The sequence below is a fragment of the Colletotrichum navitas genome (assembly GCF_030913465.1).
Source record: "Colletotrichum navitas strain CBS 125086 chromosome Unknown LY79scaffold_55, whole genome shotgun sequence".
NCBI classification, from domain to species: Eukaryota; Fungi; Ascomycota; class Sordariomycetes; order Glomerellales; family Glomerellaceae; genus Colletotrichum; species Colletotrichum navitas.
Genome location: NW_026850601.1, coordinates 208,289 through 221,331, shown reverse-complemented (window position 1 = coordinate 221,331; position 13,043 = coordinate 208,289). Strand labels below are relative to the sequence as shown.

The following is a 13,043-nucleotide window of genomic DNA, read 5'->3' as shown; positions in this document are numbered from 1 at the left end:
AAGGCAGAAGACCGCAAAAGCAAAGGGTTGAGCGCAGACAAATGACGAGATGCCAATTGCCACAGGACATTCCACCTGAGCGCGGAAACACGCACGTTGTCTTAACTGATGTCTTGCTCTTGAGCGACGAGGCCGAAAACGATAGGGCTGAATATATTGCGGCTGTTCAAGGACTGACTACACCGAGGGCAGCATTTGATTGCTCCGTCACGAAGTTTAGGCCCATCATATCAGGATAGGAGCTGAGCAAACGGATCCCATTCGTTGTTTAGATAGGTAGGTACCTGGGGGTGTCAAGTGCTTGAGTGAGCTCACCTCGAAGACCTTCCCGTTGAGACTACCACTGGTGGGGCCGACTTCGGGCAAATCACGGAAGAACAGGCCGCGAGGACCAAAACGCGGCCAGTGCGCAAGGCTTGCGGCTCACTCAGGCAGTTGTATTGCGCCAACAAAGCCGGAGCCCGCTACCCGCTAGCTCCAGCTGGGCCTTTCCCGCGCGCGGCTTAATTTTTTGTCATCTCTGTCGGAAGCAACCGCACAGCTCATCACCTGTCGCCCTGTCCCAGTCGACCACCCTTCACCATCGCCGCCTCCTTCGCAGCCTGTCTTCCTCACGTCTGCCCGGTGAAACACTGTCGACGACCGACACTGCTGCGCCCGTCCGGTGTCTGAGTAGGGTCCTTCCCTTCTGCCGCCCCCCGCAAACCACGAGAGGGTGACACACGACCTGCGAGCGTTTGGATACATTGCCCTCGCGCATTCTACGCGACCAAACAACTTAACAATCGAGCCACGAATTGACTACCGTTTCACCTGTCGACGCTTCATTGCGACCGCGCCGACGACCGCTTCGAAGAAAGCTGAAGCTACAAGGCAGTGATAGTTCCAGCCGTGGACGATCACTGCACCTACACAACTCCCAAGCCGGCAGGATGAACAATCGTCATCTGCCGGCTGGGCAAGCCATGCCGGGAGGTGGAGGACCAGTAGGCGCCGGAGGAGTCGATATGGGTGGCGGACCCGGAGGAGGTAACAGACGGAGGATGCAGCAACAGCCGACGTACGCGCAATACCAGCAACAGCAATACCAACAGCACATGCCCATGTATCCGAACTACATGAACCCCTACGCCGCGGCGCCTTACTACCACCAGCTGCCACACCAATACCAGAATGGTGGTATTCCCTCTGGCTACATGCACTACCAGCAACAGCAGCAGCCCTATGTTCGGTCACCACAGGCGATGCCTCAGTACGTTCCCATGGCTGGCGTCAGCGTTCTTCAGCCCTACACCCAACCGCCTCAGCCGTCTCCTGCTCTTTCAACGCCTTACCAACCGCCTCCTGTTCCTACTGCCATGCCTGTTCAGTCGCCGCCCCCGCCGCCTCCTCCGCCTCAGCCTATTGAGCCGACTCCTGAGCCTCCCGTCATCACGCCTCCCGTCGTAGCCTCCTCGGTCGTTTCTTCTTCAGCCGTCACGCCTTTCGCCGAGCCGTTCTATGCTTCAGTAACTGCAACCCCTGCACCCGTCTCCGTCCCGCAGAGTCCAGAGCTTCCCAAACAGAATAAGGATTTCCGGGCACCAGTAAGTCTATCTATATACCCCACCAGGTGAATCGTATTGCTAAACGACTAAAGCTTCCGTGGACACCACCGGGCCAGACTCCTTTCCCAAGGAGAGCTCCCAAGTCAAGACGGCGGAGAAGATTGATGAGCGCAAACGCGCAAGATCTGACACTGCCTGTGGAGCAACACGAGGGCGCTTTGGAGTCTAACGCTACCGCCGGTGAACTATCCGCCAAAGCGGGCGCGACGGAGGCGCGCGATGCGATAGATTGCTCAGCACCGAAGGCCGATTCCAAAAAGACGGTCTTTTGGAACCCCAAAGACACCGAGTCGGAGAGCGCAACTCTTAGGGCTGACTCCTTGGCGTCCGAAACTCCTAAGGAGAGTGACAGATCGGCGACCAGTGTGTCAAACGCAGGCAGCCCCAAGGGTAATGCGTCCGAGACTTCCAGCGCGAGACCCACGACGAGCTCCTCCAACATTTCCGCCTCTCGTCCTGCTGTTCCCGTTATCCCTGTCATTCCCGTTCTCCCCAAGAGCAGCCCCAAGGAAAGCAAGCCCAGTGAAGAGCCGAAGCAGCCCGTCGCCCAAGAGGTAAAGTCCGCGGAGACGGCCGAGGCGAGGGATACTACTGCTGGTGGGCAGGAGAAAGCCGATACCCAACCAGCAGCTCCTGTCAAGGCGGCCCCAAAGACGTGGAGCGGTCTCTTCTCTGCTGCAGCTGCGGCTGCTGCCAAGGCTCAGCCCAATGCCAACGGCTCTGGTGCTCCGGCGGCAACCAACGGTGCTTCTATCAATGGAGACGGTTCGGTCAACGGTAGTGCTTCCAGCTTTTCTGCAGGAAATGCCAACTCCTTGGTCGCTGCTATCCAGGACTTCCGCGTTAGTAACCCGGCCAAGGTCCAGTTCATCGAGCCGAGAGGCCTGATCAACACCGGCAACATGTGTTATATGAATTCAGTGGGTTATCTCTCTGTCCGTGTGGCCGCCTACAATGCTTACAAGCTCAGGTTTTGCAAGTTCTTCTCTTCTGTGCACCTTTCTACAACTTTTTGGATCAGGTCAGCAAGAGGGCCGTTCACAAGTTCAAGAGCGACACGCCCGTCATCGACGCCATGTAAGTTGTAATGTCTGCAGAAAGGAAGGCCTGACGACTAACCCGTAACAAGGATTATGTTCATGAGGGAATTCCGGGTCATAGACGCCACCGATTCAGTGGAGAAACTTCGCCGCAAACTCAAGAGTGAGCAGCTGGAGCAGTATGGAGAATCGTTCATCCCGGAGTTTGTCTACAAGGCCATTCAGCCTCTCCCAGCGTTTGCGAGCATGAGAGTACGTTGCCACCTTCCTTCAGCAAAGTTGCCAGCTAATGTCTTTGCAGCGTGGTCACCAGCAAGATGCTCAAGAGTTCCTCGGACTGATTCTGAACGCCATCGACGAGGAGTGCGCCCAGGTCATATCTGCGGGTGGCGTCGCAAACGGACTCGCCGAAGCAAGGCCGGCATCATCTGCTGCCAGCGTTGTCGAGTCCAATGACGGCGCGGACGGATGGTTCGAAGTTGGATCTAGACAGCGAGCCGTCGAAACTCGCTCTTCTGGGGCCAGTTCGACGACGCCCATCACTCGACTGTTCAGTGGGCAGTACCGGTCAGAGCTTCGTCGCCCTGGCGTCAAGGACTCCGTCACCACGGAGCCTTTCCAGTCGCTGCAGCTGGACATCGGCGCTCCTCACATTCACAACGTTGTGGATGCCATCAAGGGCCTGACTGTGCCAGAGAGACTTCAAGGCGATGCTGCACCTATGACGAAGCAAACGCTAATCGAGACACTGCCGCCGATTCTCATCCTCCACCTCAAGCGCTTCAAGTTCGACACTGAGGGAACCACGAAGATCGGAAAGAAGGTTGGCTACCCGCTCGACTTGCAGCTTCCTGCGGAGGTGCTCTCGAAAAGACGACGCAATGCGCTTGTTGCTGAGGGTGCGCCTATGCCCAAGTACAGGCTCATCGGTGTCGTCTACCACCACGGTAAGCAAGCCAACGGCGGCCACTACACGGTGGATGTGCGACGGCAAGACGATAACGAGTGGATCCGGCTGGATGATACGGTCATTCGACGAGTTCGCAGCGAAGACGTGGCCGAAGCAGGCACTGAGGAAGATGTCAAGGAGGCTGGCCGATCCGGCCCTGCGTCCCGGGACGCCTCGACCAACCGGTTCGGTGCCATGGCCGACGAGGACGAGGGAGAGGGCTGGAAGGAGGTCACGACCTCGGCCAAAGGCGGAGACAAGAGCGGCGAGAAGAAATGGAGCGCGGTTGCCAATGGCAACGGTTCTGCCCTCAAGGGTAAGGCCGTCAAGGACAACATCAAGGACAACAAGGTCGCCTACCTGCTATTCTACCAACGAATCTGAGGACCAGGGGGGATTTGTGGTCAAAGGACAAACAGAAAAGAGCGGGTTAACGGCGCGTGGGGATGGACAAGTGTGAGGGGCGGCGCTTCAATCTGTGGAGGCGCGGAACAACGGCCATACCGCCAAAACAGATTGAAATGTACAGAGCAGCGACAGCAGAGGGATAGAGGGGTTCCGTTATGGTATCGCCACGTTCTTCTATCTACGTTCGACTATGCATATTTACGGCGGTTTCGGTTGGAAGGATTTCATTTTCAACATTCCGGCGAGAGTGGCAAGCAAAAGTTGTCAGGCTCATCTGCAGAATGTCGTGGAGGCTTTCCTATGGTTGTCTGGACTGGCGATGGTTCAAAAAAAATTGAGAAGGGCGCAGAGGAGGGGAGGAACACAGTTGGGGGTGGTTTGGGGAGGAGAGCATAGCTTGTTGGGTGTGTCCGGGCGATCGGCTAGAATTGTGAAGACGGATGGGCCGAAATGAGAGAATGGGTGGGTGGGTGATGAAGAGTCAATGAAAAGAGACAAGGGCTGAAGTTTCGTCCCTGTAAATATAAAAACCATTGATGACGAACCTGTGTGGCTCCGTTGAGATGATGTGAGAGGGGCAGAACACACGTCGTTGTGTGTAAGCCGCTGGCGAGGCTTCCGCACGGAAAGTGGGACTCGTCCGAAGAGGAAAGGGAATGGCACAAAACCTCTCAAACCCAGTGCTAACCATAAGCTCCTTCCCCCTCCTCGCCGTATCCTATCAATCAAAAAACGGTAAACCTCTTGGCAAGAAAGGAAGGAAAAGCAAGAAGAAGAAAAGAAGAAAAGAACATAGCACGCCTGTACACGCCTACGCCCACACACATACACACACACACACACACACACACACACACACACACACACACACACACACACACACACACACACACACACACACACAGCACCGCACCACCAAGAGCCCGGTCGACTACACGATGCCCGCCCCTACGCAGATGCCGCAGTATCTCTACAAGATCGTCCCCGAGGCGCCGCCGTCGCCGCTGCCGGCCGAGTACCCCCTCTCGGACCTCGATCGGAACGACGGTTTCATCCACTTGAGCACCGCCGAGCAGGTGAGTTCCGCCGCTCCGTACGCTGCACGCACTCCCGGCCGGCGTTGGTCGAACGCAATCTGCTCCCCCTCCCTTTCCCCTCCCCTCCGCATCTCACATGCATCCCCTTCTCGGTCTCTCCCGCCTGATGGATATTTCCAAACCCCCGCCCCCCCCCCCAAAAAAAAATCCCCCAGAAAAGAAGCAAGAAAGAAAAATAAAAAATAAACCCCGAGAAGAAAAGAAAACAACACTGACGGAAGTGAAACCCTTCCGCCTCCCAGGTCCTAGGCACGGCGGATCGCTTCTTCTCCGGCGCTACCAGCCTCTGGCTCCTCAAGCTCCCCTACGCCGTCCTGGAGGCGCAAATCCGGTGGGACGAACTCCCCGCCGGGGCCGGCTGCTTCCCGCACCTGTACGGGCGCAACTTTGGCGCCGCCGACGTCGCCGACGCCCGCGGTTTCACCAGGCCTGAGGGGCGGGCCTGGAGCGAGGTTCTCCGGGGGGGAGCTTGGCTGTCGTGAACGCAACGCAGCTTGCTAGTCCGCTCTGTCATTGGGGGGTTGATCACCTGTGGCAGTTTCATACACGCATACTTTTGGCTGGGACGAGAGAGAGAGAGAGAGACTACACATGTTAGTCTGTATCGACAGCCGTGTCATCGCTTTATCAAAAAGAGAAACGCTGGTTGATGAAAGAAAAGAGACGCATGTCGTCCAAAGCCAAATGTGCAATTGCTTGCTATACGGTGTTTCTAATGCCTCTCGGGCTGTCTTGCGTCAATATCAGACAAACGTCTCGTGTTCTGGGCAGCTTTGCCTGCTCTTCATTCCCCTCGGCTCTGACTCTCGTAATGCCAACGGTGACCAAAAGAAAAAAGAAAAAGAAAAGCACAAAAAGGAGGCTAGTTATGCTTTTCGCTCATTGCATTCCCTTGACCCTCCCCCTCCCAACATGAGTACAATTCATCGTCACCTCATCTCATAGCAAAACGTGCAACGTGATCAAACCGTACCCGTGACCCTCCCTTCTTAGACCCATCCCAGCCCCGGCTAACTCCATATGAATAAGCCTTCTATCACATCCAGGATGAGGTGGGAGCTACGAAGGCTAAAGGCCCACGGGGCAAGGTTTCCTAACCGTGCGAGACGTCTTCTCGCGCATGCAAAAAACAAATGAGATTTCAGCCTAGAGGCTGTTTCGCTGTAGTCGCTCCGTCGTTCACTTATGATGACCACTTGACGTCCGAACTTGGGGCCCTGCTCCGCCGCTTATTGGCCATGCTTGTCGGAGGAACTGGCGATGCGGCAGGCGCTGATACGGCCGACGCGTTCCTGCTTACGTTCTCTTTATTTGACAAAGAACTCTCAGACCTCACCAATGGAGGCTGCCCGGACGAACTGCTCGGTCTTGCGAACGAGTGGCGAGGTAATCTGCTCTTCCCCGATGATGAACTGGAAGGCATACTTGAGGAAATCTCGCCGCTCACCCGCCTGGGGATGCTCGTAGCGCCGTCTCTGCTTCGCGGACGGTAGAGAATGGCTTCCCGCTCCTGGACAACCGTCCGCCGTGGACTTGCGGCCACCTCAATAAACGCGCCGCCGGACCCTGGTGGTACCTGGGATAACCGACGGTGGCGGGTTTGTGTTGGTGTGGCAGGCATCGATATCGCGTGGTGAAGTCCTGGCGGAGTGAAGGAGGATTTACGCCTCAGCCCGGACCCTGAGCGTCGAGATGCCACCGACCCAGAAGACCCATTCCTTTCCGAAGCCGTGTCGTACAGCTCGCTCTCGTTGTGTGACTTGACCAGCTCCGATGCGAGGTTGCGAACGAGCACGGCAGTGTCCTTCTCTGCCAGCATTTGGATAGTATCGAATAGAGACCGGACTTGTCTGACGTTCAAAGAGCTGCTGCCGTTGCCCATGCCCAACATCTCCGCGTCGCAAGCGTCCAGGATGTTGCGCACCAGACGAAGAAGGTTGAGTCTGACGACAGCCTTCTTGTGGCACAGTCTCTGACCAATGCCAGCAAACATCTCAGGTTTCGCAAGTGACCCTGAGATTGAAGGGCTTAACCTCAGGAGCTTCAGCAGAGGCTCCAACAGGTTGGCGTCGAAAGAGTTGAGTTTATTTGTGTGGAAACAGGCGACAATCGCGTCTGTGAATTTCCCATCCAGAAGATGACTCTCAACTTTTGCCGTCTCCTCCTGAAGCCAGATGAAGATGGCGTCCAGGGCCGTGACTTGCCAGTATTGGTCCGCCAGAAGCGAAACGTAAAAGTCCAGTCCCTTGTTTTGCCACAGATATCTGCGGCCTTTGCTTCCCGAATGCGCCATATCACACAATATAGGCAACGCAAATTCCTTTGGCGGGCGATCGGTTTGCATAATCTTCATGAGTAAGGGGATGATGCCGCCAACAGCGGCATCTTCCTGTCTCTCCTTGCTCAAGCGACACAGGTTGAACAATGTATTCAAAACCTGGTTGGAAATCTCCCGGAAATGATTGTAGCCCTTCTTCATGCTGTAGCCGAGTACGTCGATGAGAAACTCGATAGCGTCAGCTGTATGGAGCGTTTCTATCGTCGTCGACAGCATCGAGAGGTTTTTGATGAACTTCAGCATCGTGATCTGGTGGTTTGGCGTCATCCGTCGCAAGTCCTTCAAAACGCCTGACCATCTGTTAGTAAGCAAAAAGAGTATTATTGGGGGGGCTAACTGACTCTTCAACACCTGCCTGTCAGCAACAACCTCCTTGACATAATTCTCGGCCTGAGAGAAGAGGTAGAAGATGTTGACAATCCGGCCCTCAATGAGCTCGGAAAGATCGTCTTCGCCCTCCTCGTCGAGCACTCTGTGAAGCACCAAAGCCAGTGGGTACAAAATTTTGCTTCTCGAGAAGATGCGGCAGAAGTCGTTCTTTGGAGTGGGCCCCTGGAGCTCAAAGACGTTCCAGATGCCATTGACGCCGATCAGGACGAGATCCCGGGCATCGTCAAAGTCTTCGTCCAAAAACTCGACAAGAACATTCAAACCACCGGCACTGACAAACATCTGCAGGGTCAATGTTGAAGTCTGGTACATCTGGCGAACAAATGCGGCTGCTTCCAGCCTGATTTCATTCGAGTATTGGCGGGCCGAGAATTTGGTGATGATTGGAATGCCACCCACGAAGCAAAGATTCTCCTGGATCTCGACATCGTCTAGAATGATCTGCCAAATATTAGCGTCCTGCCGTGTCTAGATGTGATCCGGTATCAGGGACTCGACTTACAGTGTTGACGACCTTCAAAAGTGACAGGATCATCTGTTGCCTGCTCTTAACCGTGCAAGGCTCGAGAATTTCCAGAATGGGCAGCAGCCCATGAGCACTGAGAATCAAATCTTTGATCTCGGTGTTTTCCCATAGCAAGGCAAGCTGGGTCCGTTAGCCACTGGTTCACAAAATGTACAGGATCAGCCTCACCAAGTCTTCGGCCAGTTCGCAAAGTTTCTCTTCGCCCTCTGAGGTCTTCAGAGAGCGAACAAGTTCTTCGACCTTGCCTGCCAATCTTGCGTGCCTGTCCCTAGCAATGTTTGCTTCCAAATCCATTTCGTCCCATCCAGGGTCCATGGAGGCGAAAGGGTCATCTTCATCCTCGTCATCGCCCAGCCACGAATTGTTTGAGTATTTGGATAGCACCATGAGGCCGCCATCCTCTGATCCTCTGTCGCTCTCTTCCCTCTCGGTAACCGCATCCTCGGGTCCGAAGATATCGGAAAAGTCTTCGTCACCTTCATTTTCGGCAAATTTCTGGATCTCGATGGATGACCTGGTTCTTCGCATCGGGCGGTCTGGTAACACGGAAGGGCGCAGCTTTGCGCTAGGCGGCCGTCTTGAGGCCCCTGTCACGGGTGACTGTGTTGAACGCGGCAAACTCGTAAGATCGGAAGGATGGAATAGTTGAGGAGATTCAACCTAATTCCATTTAGCAAGGGGGGCACCGAGACTAGACCAAGTCGTCAACATACCTTTTTAACGAACGGGTTCAGTCCATTGTCATTGAAATCACCGTCGTTTTCAAGAAAAAGATCTGAGTAGTCTTCGGTATTCTGCTCTCTGAATGCCAGGTCCGCAGGAGCAGGGATCTCAAACTTGCTGGGGCCAAGCTGCGGCTTGCCGGGAGACTTGGGACGGGAAGAGCTTCTGGCATGTACTGTCTTCCGTGGGCTGGACTTTGGAGGTTGCTGCTGCTGCTGCTGTTTCACGGGTTCTGCGTACTTGTCGCTCTTCTTACGGGACACTGGGCGAATGGTTTGCTCCTGAAACTCAAACTCGGTAAAATGGCGTGGTCCTTTGATCGTCATCAGCTCCCCCTCGAAGTCGTCGTCATAGCTCTCGGAATCGTTCCGGGAGTCTGTAATCGAAGCGAATGCTTTCAGTTTATCAGCAGACAATAAACCACCGAAATTATCCTGAGGCTTCAGATGAGGCAAGTGCAACGCGCTCGGTGAAATGGCAGTCGCGAAGTCGTTGTCCCAGTTGTCGTCATCTAACGGCATGTCAACGCGCGTCTCCTCAGCGGCCCTGGGCGTCGGGCAAATACTTACTAGCTAGCTCAGGGGATCTGAATGCCTCGGGGGTCCTTCTCGATTTTGCAAGGGCCAAAGGCCCCTTGGGCTGGGTAATCGAACTCGGCCGGAGTGGTTCATTGGCGCTGAATCTCAAGCCGGGATGATGGCCTTGCATCCCGGCAAAACCACTCTCGGAACCGGCAGACGCCCTGAGCGAGCTCTCGGAAGACTTGAGGGCTTTATTCCACTGTTTCACTTCTTCCACCGCTTGGCTGAAATTTGCTGGGGCCTTGGAAACGGGAGCGTCGCTTCTTCGGCACCCAATGATCCACGCATGCCGTAACAGTTTTCTTGCCGTCACTCTTAGGTTAGGGTCCTTCTGGAAACATTGCATTAAGAAATCCCGGGATGCCTAGGAGGTATTAGTGATATTTACTTCTCACACATGGAAACGGGGTACCCACTGGTGAGATGCCCTCAGGCAATGGCGGGTGGTCGTCGTTGACAATGGCGAAAAGCGCGGGCATGGCGGCAAGGTTGTGATACGGCGGTTTGCCCAGCAGCAGCTCGATAACGGTGCAGCCCACACTCCAGATATCAGACGCAGGGCTGGCGCCAGAAAGTTGTATGATTTCAGGTGCCATCCAGTATGGTGTGCCGACGACCTGAGCCTCTTTGTCCTGACCTCCGGCGAGTGTGCTTGTCGAGACTCCAAAGTCTGCAAGCTTGACCTTTCCGTCCTTGGTTGTCAGGATGTTTGCGCCCTTGATATCCCGGTGAATAACACCCTGGTCATGAAGATACTGCAGGCCTTGCAGGACCTGGGTCGTGTAGACACCGACTAAGTTCTCGGGGAACTTTCCATATGACTTGCATATCGAGTGAAGAGAGCCGTTTTCGCAGTACCTAGGCCAGGGTTAGCAATGAAGCAATGACGACAAGGAATGAGGGCTTGGCCTACTCTAGAATGATATTGAGACAATCGGCCGACTTGACGAAGCCAATGTACTTGACAATGTTGTCGTGCTAAGCACACGGTCAGCTGAAGCGCTTCGCAAATTGTCAGGCTCAAAGCACTCACATGTAAATTCTTCAAAAGATCGATTTCAGACTAGAAAGAGTCAGTTCTGAATGGGCGGCAGTTGAGCACATGTCCTGGGACCTGGAATGTACCTCAATCATGCGCAACTCGCTCTTGGGCAGGTCAGCGAGCTTGATCTGCTTGACCGCGACGGCCTCGCCGGTTCCCCAATTGAACGCCTTGTAAACAGACCCAAAGGCCCCCTTCCCTAGGCACTCTCCTAATCGCTACATTGTAAGAACCGTCAGCCATGCACTCCTCGCGAATGGTGGCCGTCCAGATCCTCAAGGATTACTCGACGGTCGTATATACGCACGTAGTCCTTCAGGCCCGGATCCTGTAATGCAGAGCTCTCTCTAGGTCCCTGTTTCTCTTTTCGCGGTGTGCTCTGGCCCCTCTCACGGGAGGCGACCACGGCCGCCCTGCCGTTTACATGGTACTGGCGCTCGACGGAGGAGGACGTCGATGAGGGTGGCGACAGGTTGGGCATGGCTGGCGACGAAGGAGACAGCCTGGTGCAGGACCCAGCTCGTCTCTTTCTCTCTCTCCCGGTGTCTCTGTCAATCGGGTTTGGGATTTGTCGCGACAGCCCTTAAAGGGCGGGAACCGTTCCGAGGGAGGGATTGGGTTGCGCCGAAGTCGCAAAGGAACAGCCGAGTGGGAAATCGTCGTGAGACCGCAAGCAGACAGTGATTACGGCAATGGTGTGGAGGGCACGCTGCACATTGCCCAGCGGCAGGACGGCATCCCAGTCGAGTCGTAGTTCGGGGGCGTGCGTGCGTTCGGTCGTTCGGATTGTCGTCGTGATTTCGCAGACGAAGTTGTTTAGTCCGCGGTAATCTCGGCGGGCATTGGCGAGAGGAGGAAAATAAACCAGGGCGAAGGACGAGTGAGGGACGTATGTAGGGCGCGCGAATCGGCGGCAGGACCACTCCCAAATATTGTAATATGCCAACACACACAGGCACACAGGCACACACACACACACACACACAGAGAGAGAGAGAGAGTACACACAGAGTACACAAAGACGTCCAGCGGGCAAAATATGCTTCCAGTTCGTGGATGGGCTGTCGTCTTTTGCCGGGTTCAGAATTCGCGGGCAGAAACAAATGAAGAGGAGGTCCGGCGTTCCTCTATTCCGAGGGGGTGTGATTTACGGTATCTTAAATTTTGTCGTCAAACGACGTCCTGGTTTGGTCTGGTCGATATTACCGGTTGGGCAGTGGAGGGGTTCGAGTCCAAGCAAAACGAGCGGAACGGGGGTGTTGTTCGGTGGGGAAAGGTGCGATAATGGCGTAAGGGCAAGCTAGGGGTGGGTGCCAGAGACAGAAAACAAAATCAAGAAGGGGAAAGGGAAAGGGAAAAGAAGGGACGAGAACAGAAGTAGGACTATAAATCCAGACTGTGACTGAGCCCCTTGAAGAAGGATGATGCCTTTTTTCCTCCTTTTTTTTCCCCTTTTTCTTTTCTTTTCTGTTTTGTGCAGAGGCGATTTTACAACGAGACTCGGTGCTGCTGACGCGTGCGATCTACTGCATCTGGGGGAGGGACATTCGCTGGGGGGGTTTTGGGGGGGGGGGAGGCCAAGTCCCATCCAGCTGGCTTCAGCGTTCAGCCCAGTCAGTGGTCAGGTAGCTGGCTAGCTATACATAGGTACGCAGGGCAGCAATGACAACGAACGAGGCACTTACCACCTCACCTTACGATCCGCACCACCAATGCCCCTTGGCCGTCCCCATTTCCCATGTACACGTACTATGGTTCATCGCCATCACTCGGAACCCTTGATCGTTGGTTGCATTGTCACAGTGAAGACTCATGCCAACCGGGGCTGGCTGTGACCACCGATGAGGGGCGAGAGTGGGGCGGCGTGATGGGCTCTCGCACGATGCTAGAGTTGCTGGACAAACGCCGAGGATTCATGCTAGCCACGCTAGAAGCTCTCCCAGGCTGCTCCACCGGTGCGCTAAAAGGCACCCGGCCTGAACCGGAGACACAAAGAATGGACATCAACTACGTACATCATCAACCTTCCACTGTCGAGTGCCAATGCGGAACGTCGGATCCAATTGTTTGGCTCCCTATAGCTGATCCATCGCACCCTATCTGTATTGAATTCCCAGCAACGGTGAAAAGGAGTGAAAATAAATAAAAATAAAAAGGTCAATGCGAAATAAACACGCCTACCGTACTTTGGTCTCGCTCAAACGCGTTCCGCACCTCTTCGTCTTCCCCAGACGTTCGTGACTGGGGTCACAGCTTGGATAGGAGTCACGTCACGCCCAAGCGCCGGTCCTTCCAAGATGCATTCCACCGTTGCGGTCTCTCGAGTGTTTGGAACATGGCGA

At 55.0% G+C, this 13,043-nt stretch overlaps 3 protein-coding genes across 3 annotated transcripts; 2 read left to right on the top strand and 1 right to left on the bottom strand.

Annotated features, from left to right (window-relative positions):
- Positions 1-965: 965 nt before the first annotated feature.
- LY79DRAFT_671857 (ubiquitin carboxyl-terminal hydrolase) lies at positions 966-3,980 on the top strand (the record flags this gene model as incomplete). Its single annotated transcript, XM_060563978.1, has 5 exons — positions 966-1,586; positions 1,640-2,527; positions 2,578-2,684; positions 2,737-2,899; positions 2,949-3,980. 5 exons carry the CDS (start codon positions 966-968, stop codon positions 3,978-3,980), a joined length of 2,811 nt encoding a protein of 936 aa, XP_060411491.1.
- An 847-nt stretch (positions 3,981-4,827) lies between these two features.
- Positions 4,828-5,794, top strand: LY79DRAFT_561712 (uncharacterized protein). Its single transcript, XM_060558427.1, has 2 exons — positions 4,828-5,080; positions 5,344-5,794. Exons 1-2 carry the CDS (start codon positions 4,943-4,945, stop codon positions 5,581-5,583), a joined length of 378 nt encoding a protein of 125 aa, XP_060411490.1. The 5' UTR covers positions 4,828-4,942; the 3' UTR covers positions 5,584-5,794.
- Positions 5,795-6,284: 490 nt separating this feature from the next.
- On the bottom strand, positions 6,285-11,182 carry LY79DRAFT_520882 (uncharacterized protein; the record flags this gene model as incomplete). Its single annotated transcript, XM_060555287.1, has 11 exons — positions 6,285-7,729; positions 7,781-8,270; positions 8,332-8,475; positions 8,524-9,015; positions 9,069-9,589; positions 9,648-10,023; positions 10,076-10,517; positions 10,573-10,637; positions 10,693-10,722; positions 10,785-10,919; positions 11,009-11,182. The coding sequence occupies 11 exons, from the start codon at positions 11,180-11,182 to the stop codon at positions 6,285-6,287; spliced, it is 4,314 nt and encodes a 1,437-aa protein (XP_060411489.1).
- Positions 11,183-13,043: the final 1,861 nt, after the last annotated feature.

Bases quoted from the DNA above. Each gene is read 5' to 3' on its own strand.
- LY79DRAFT_561712 (XM_060558427.1), top strand. From the start codon at position 4,943: ATGCCCGCCCCTACGCAGATGCCGCAGTATCTCTACAAGATCGTCCCC. The intron at 5,081-5,343 runs GTGAGTTCCGCC...TCCGCCTCCCAG, and splicing joins ACTTGAGCACCGCCGAGCAG to GTCCTAGGCACGGCGGATCG.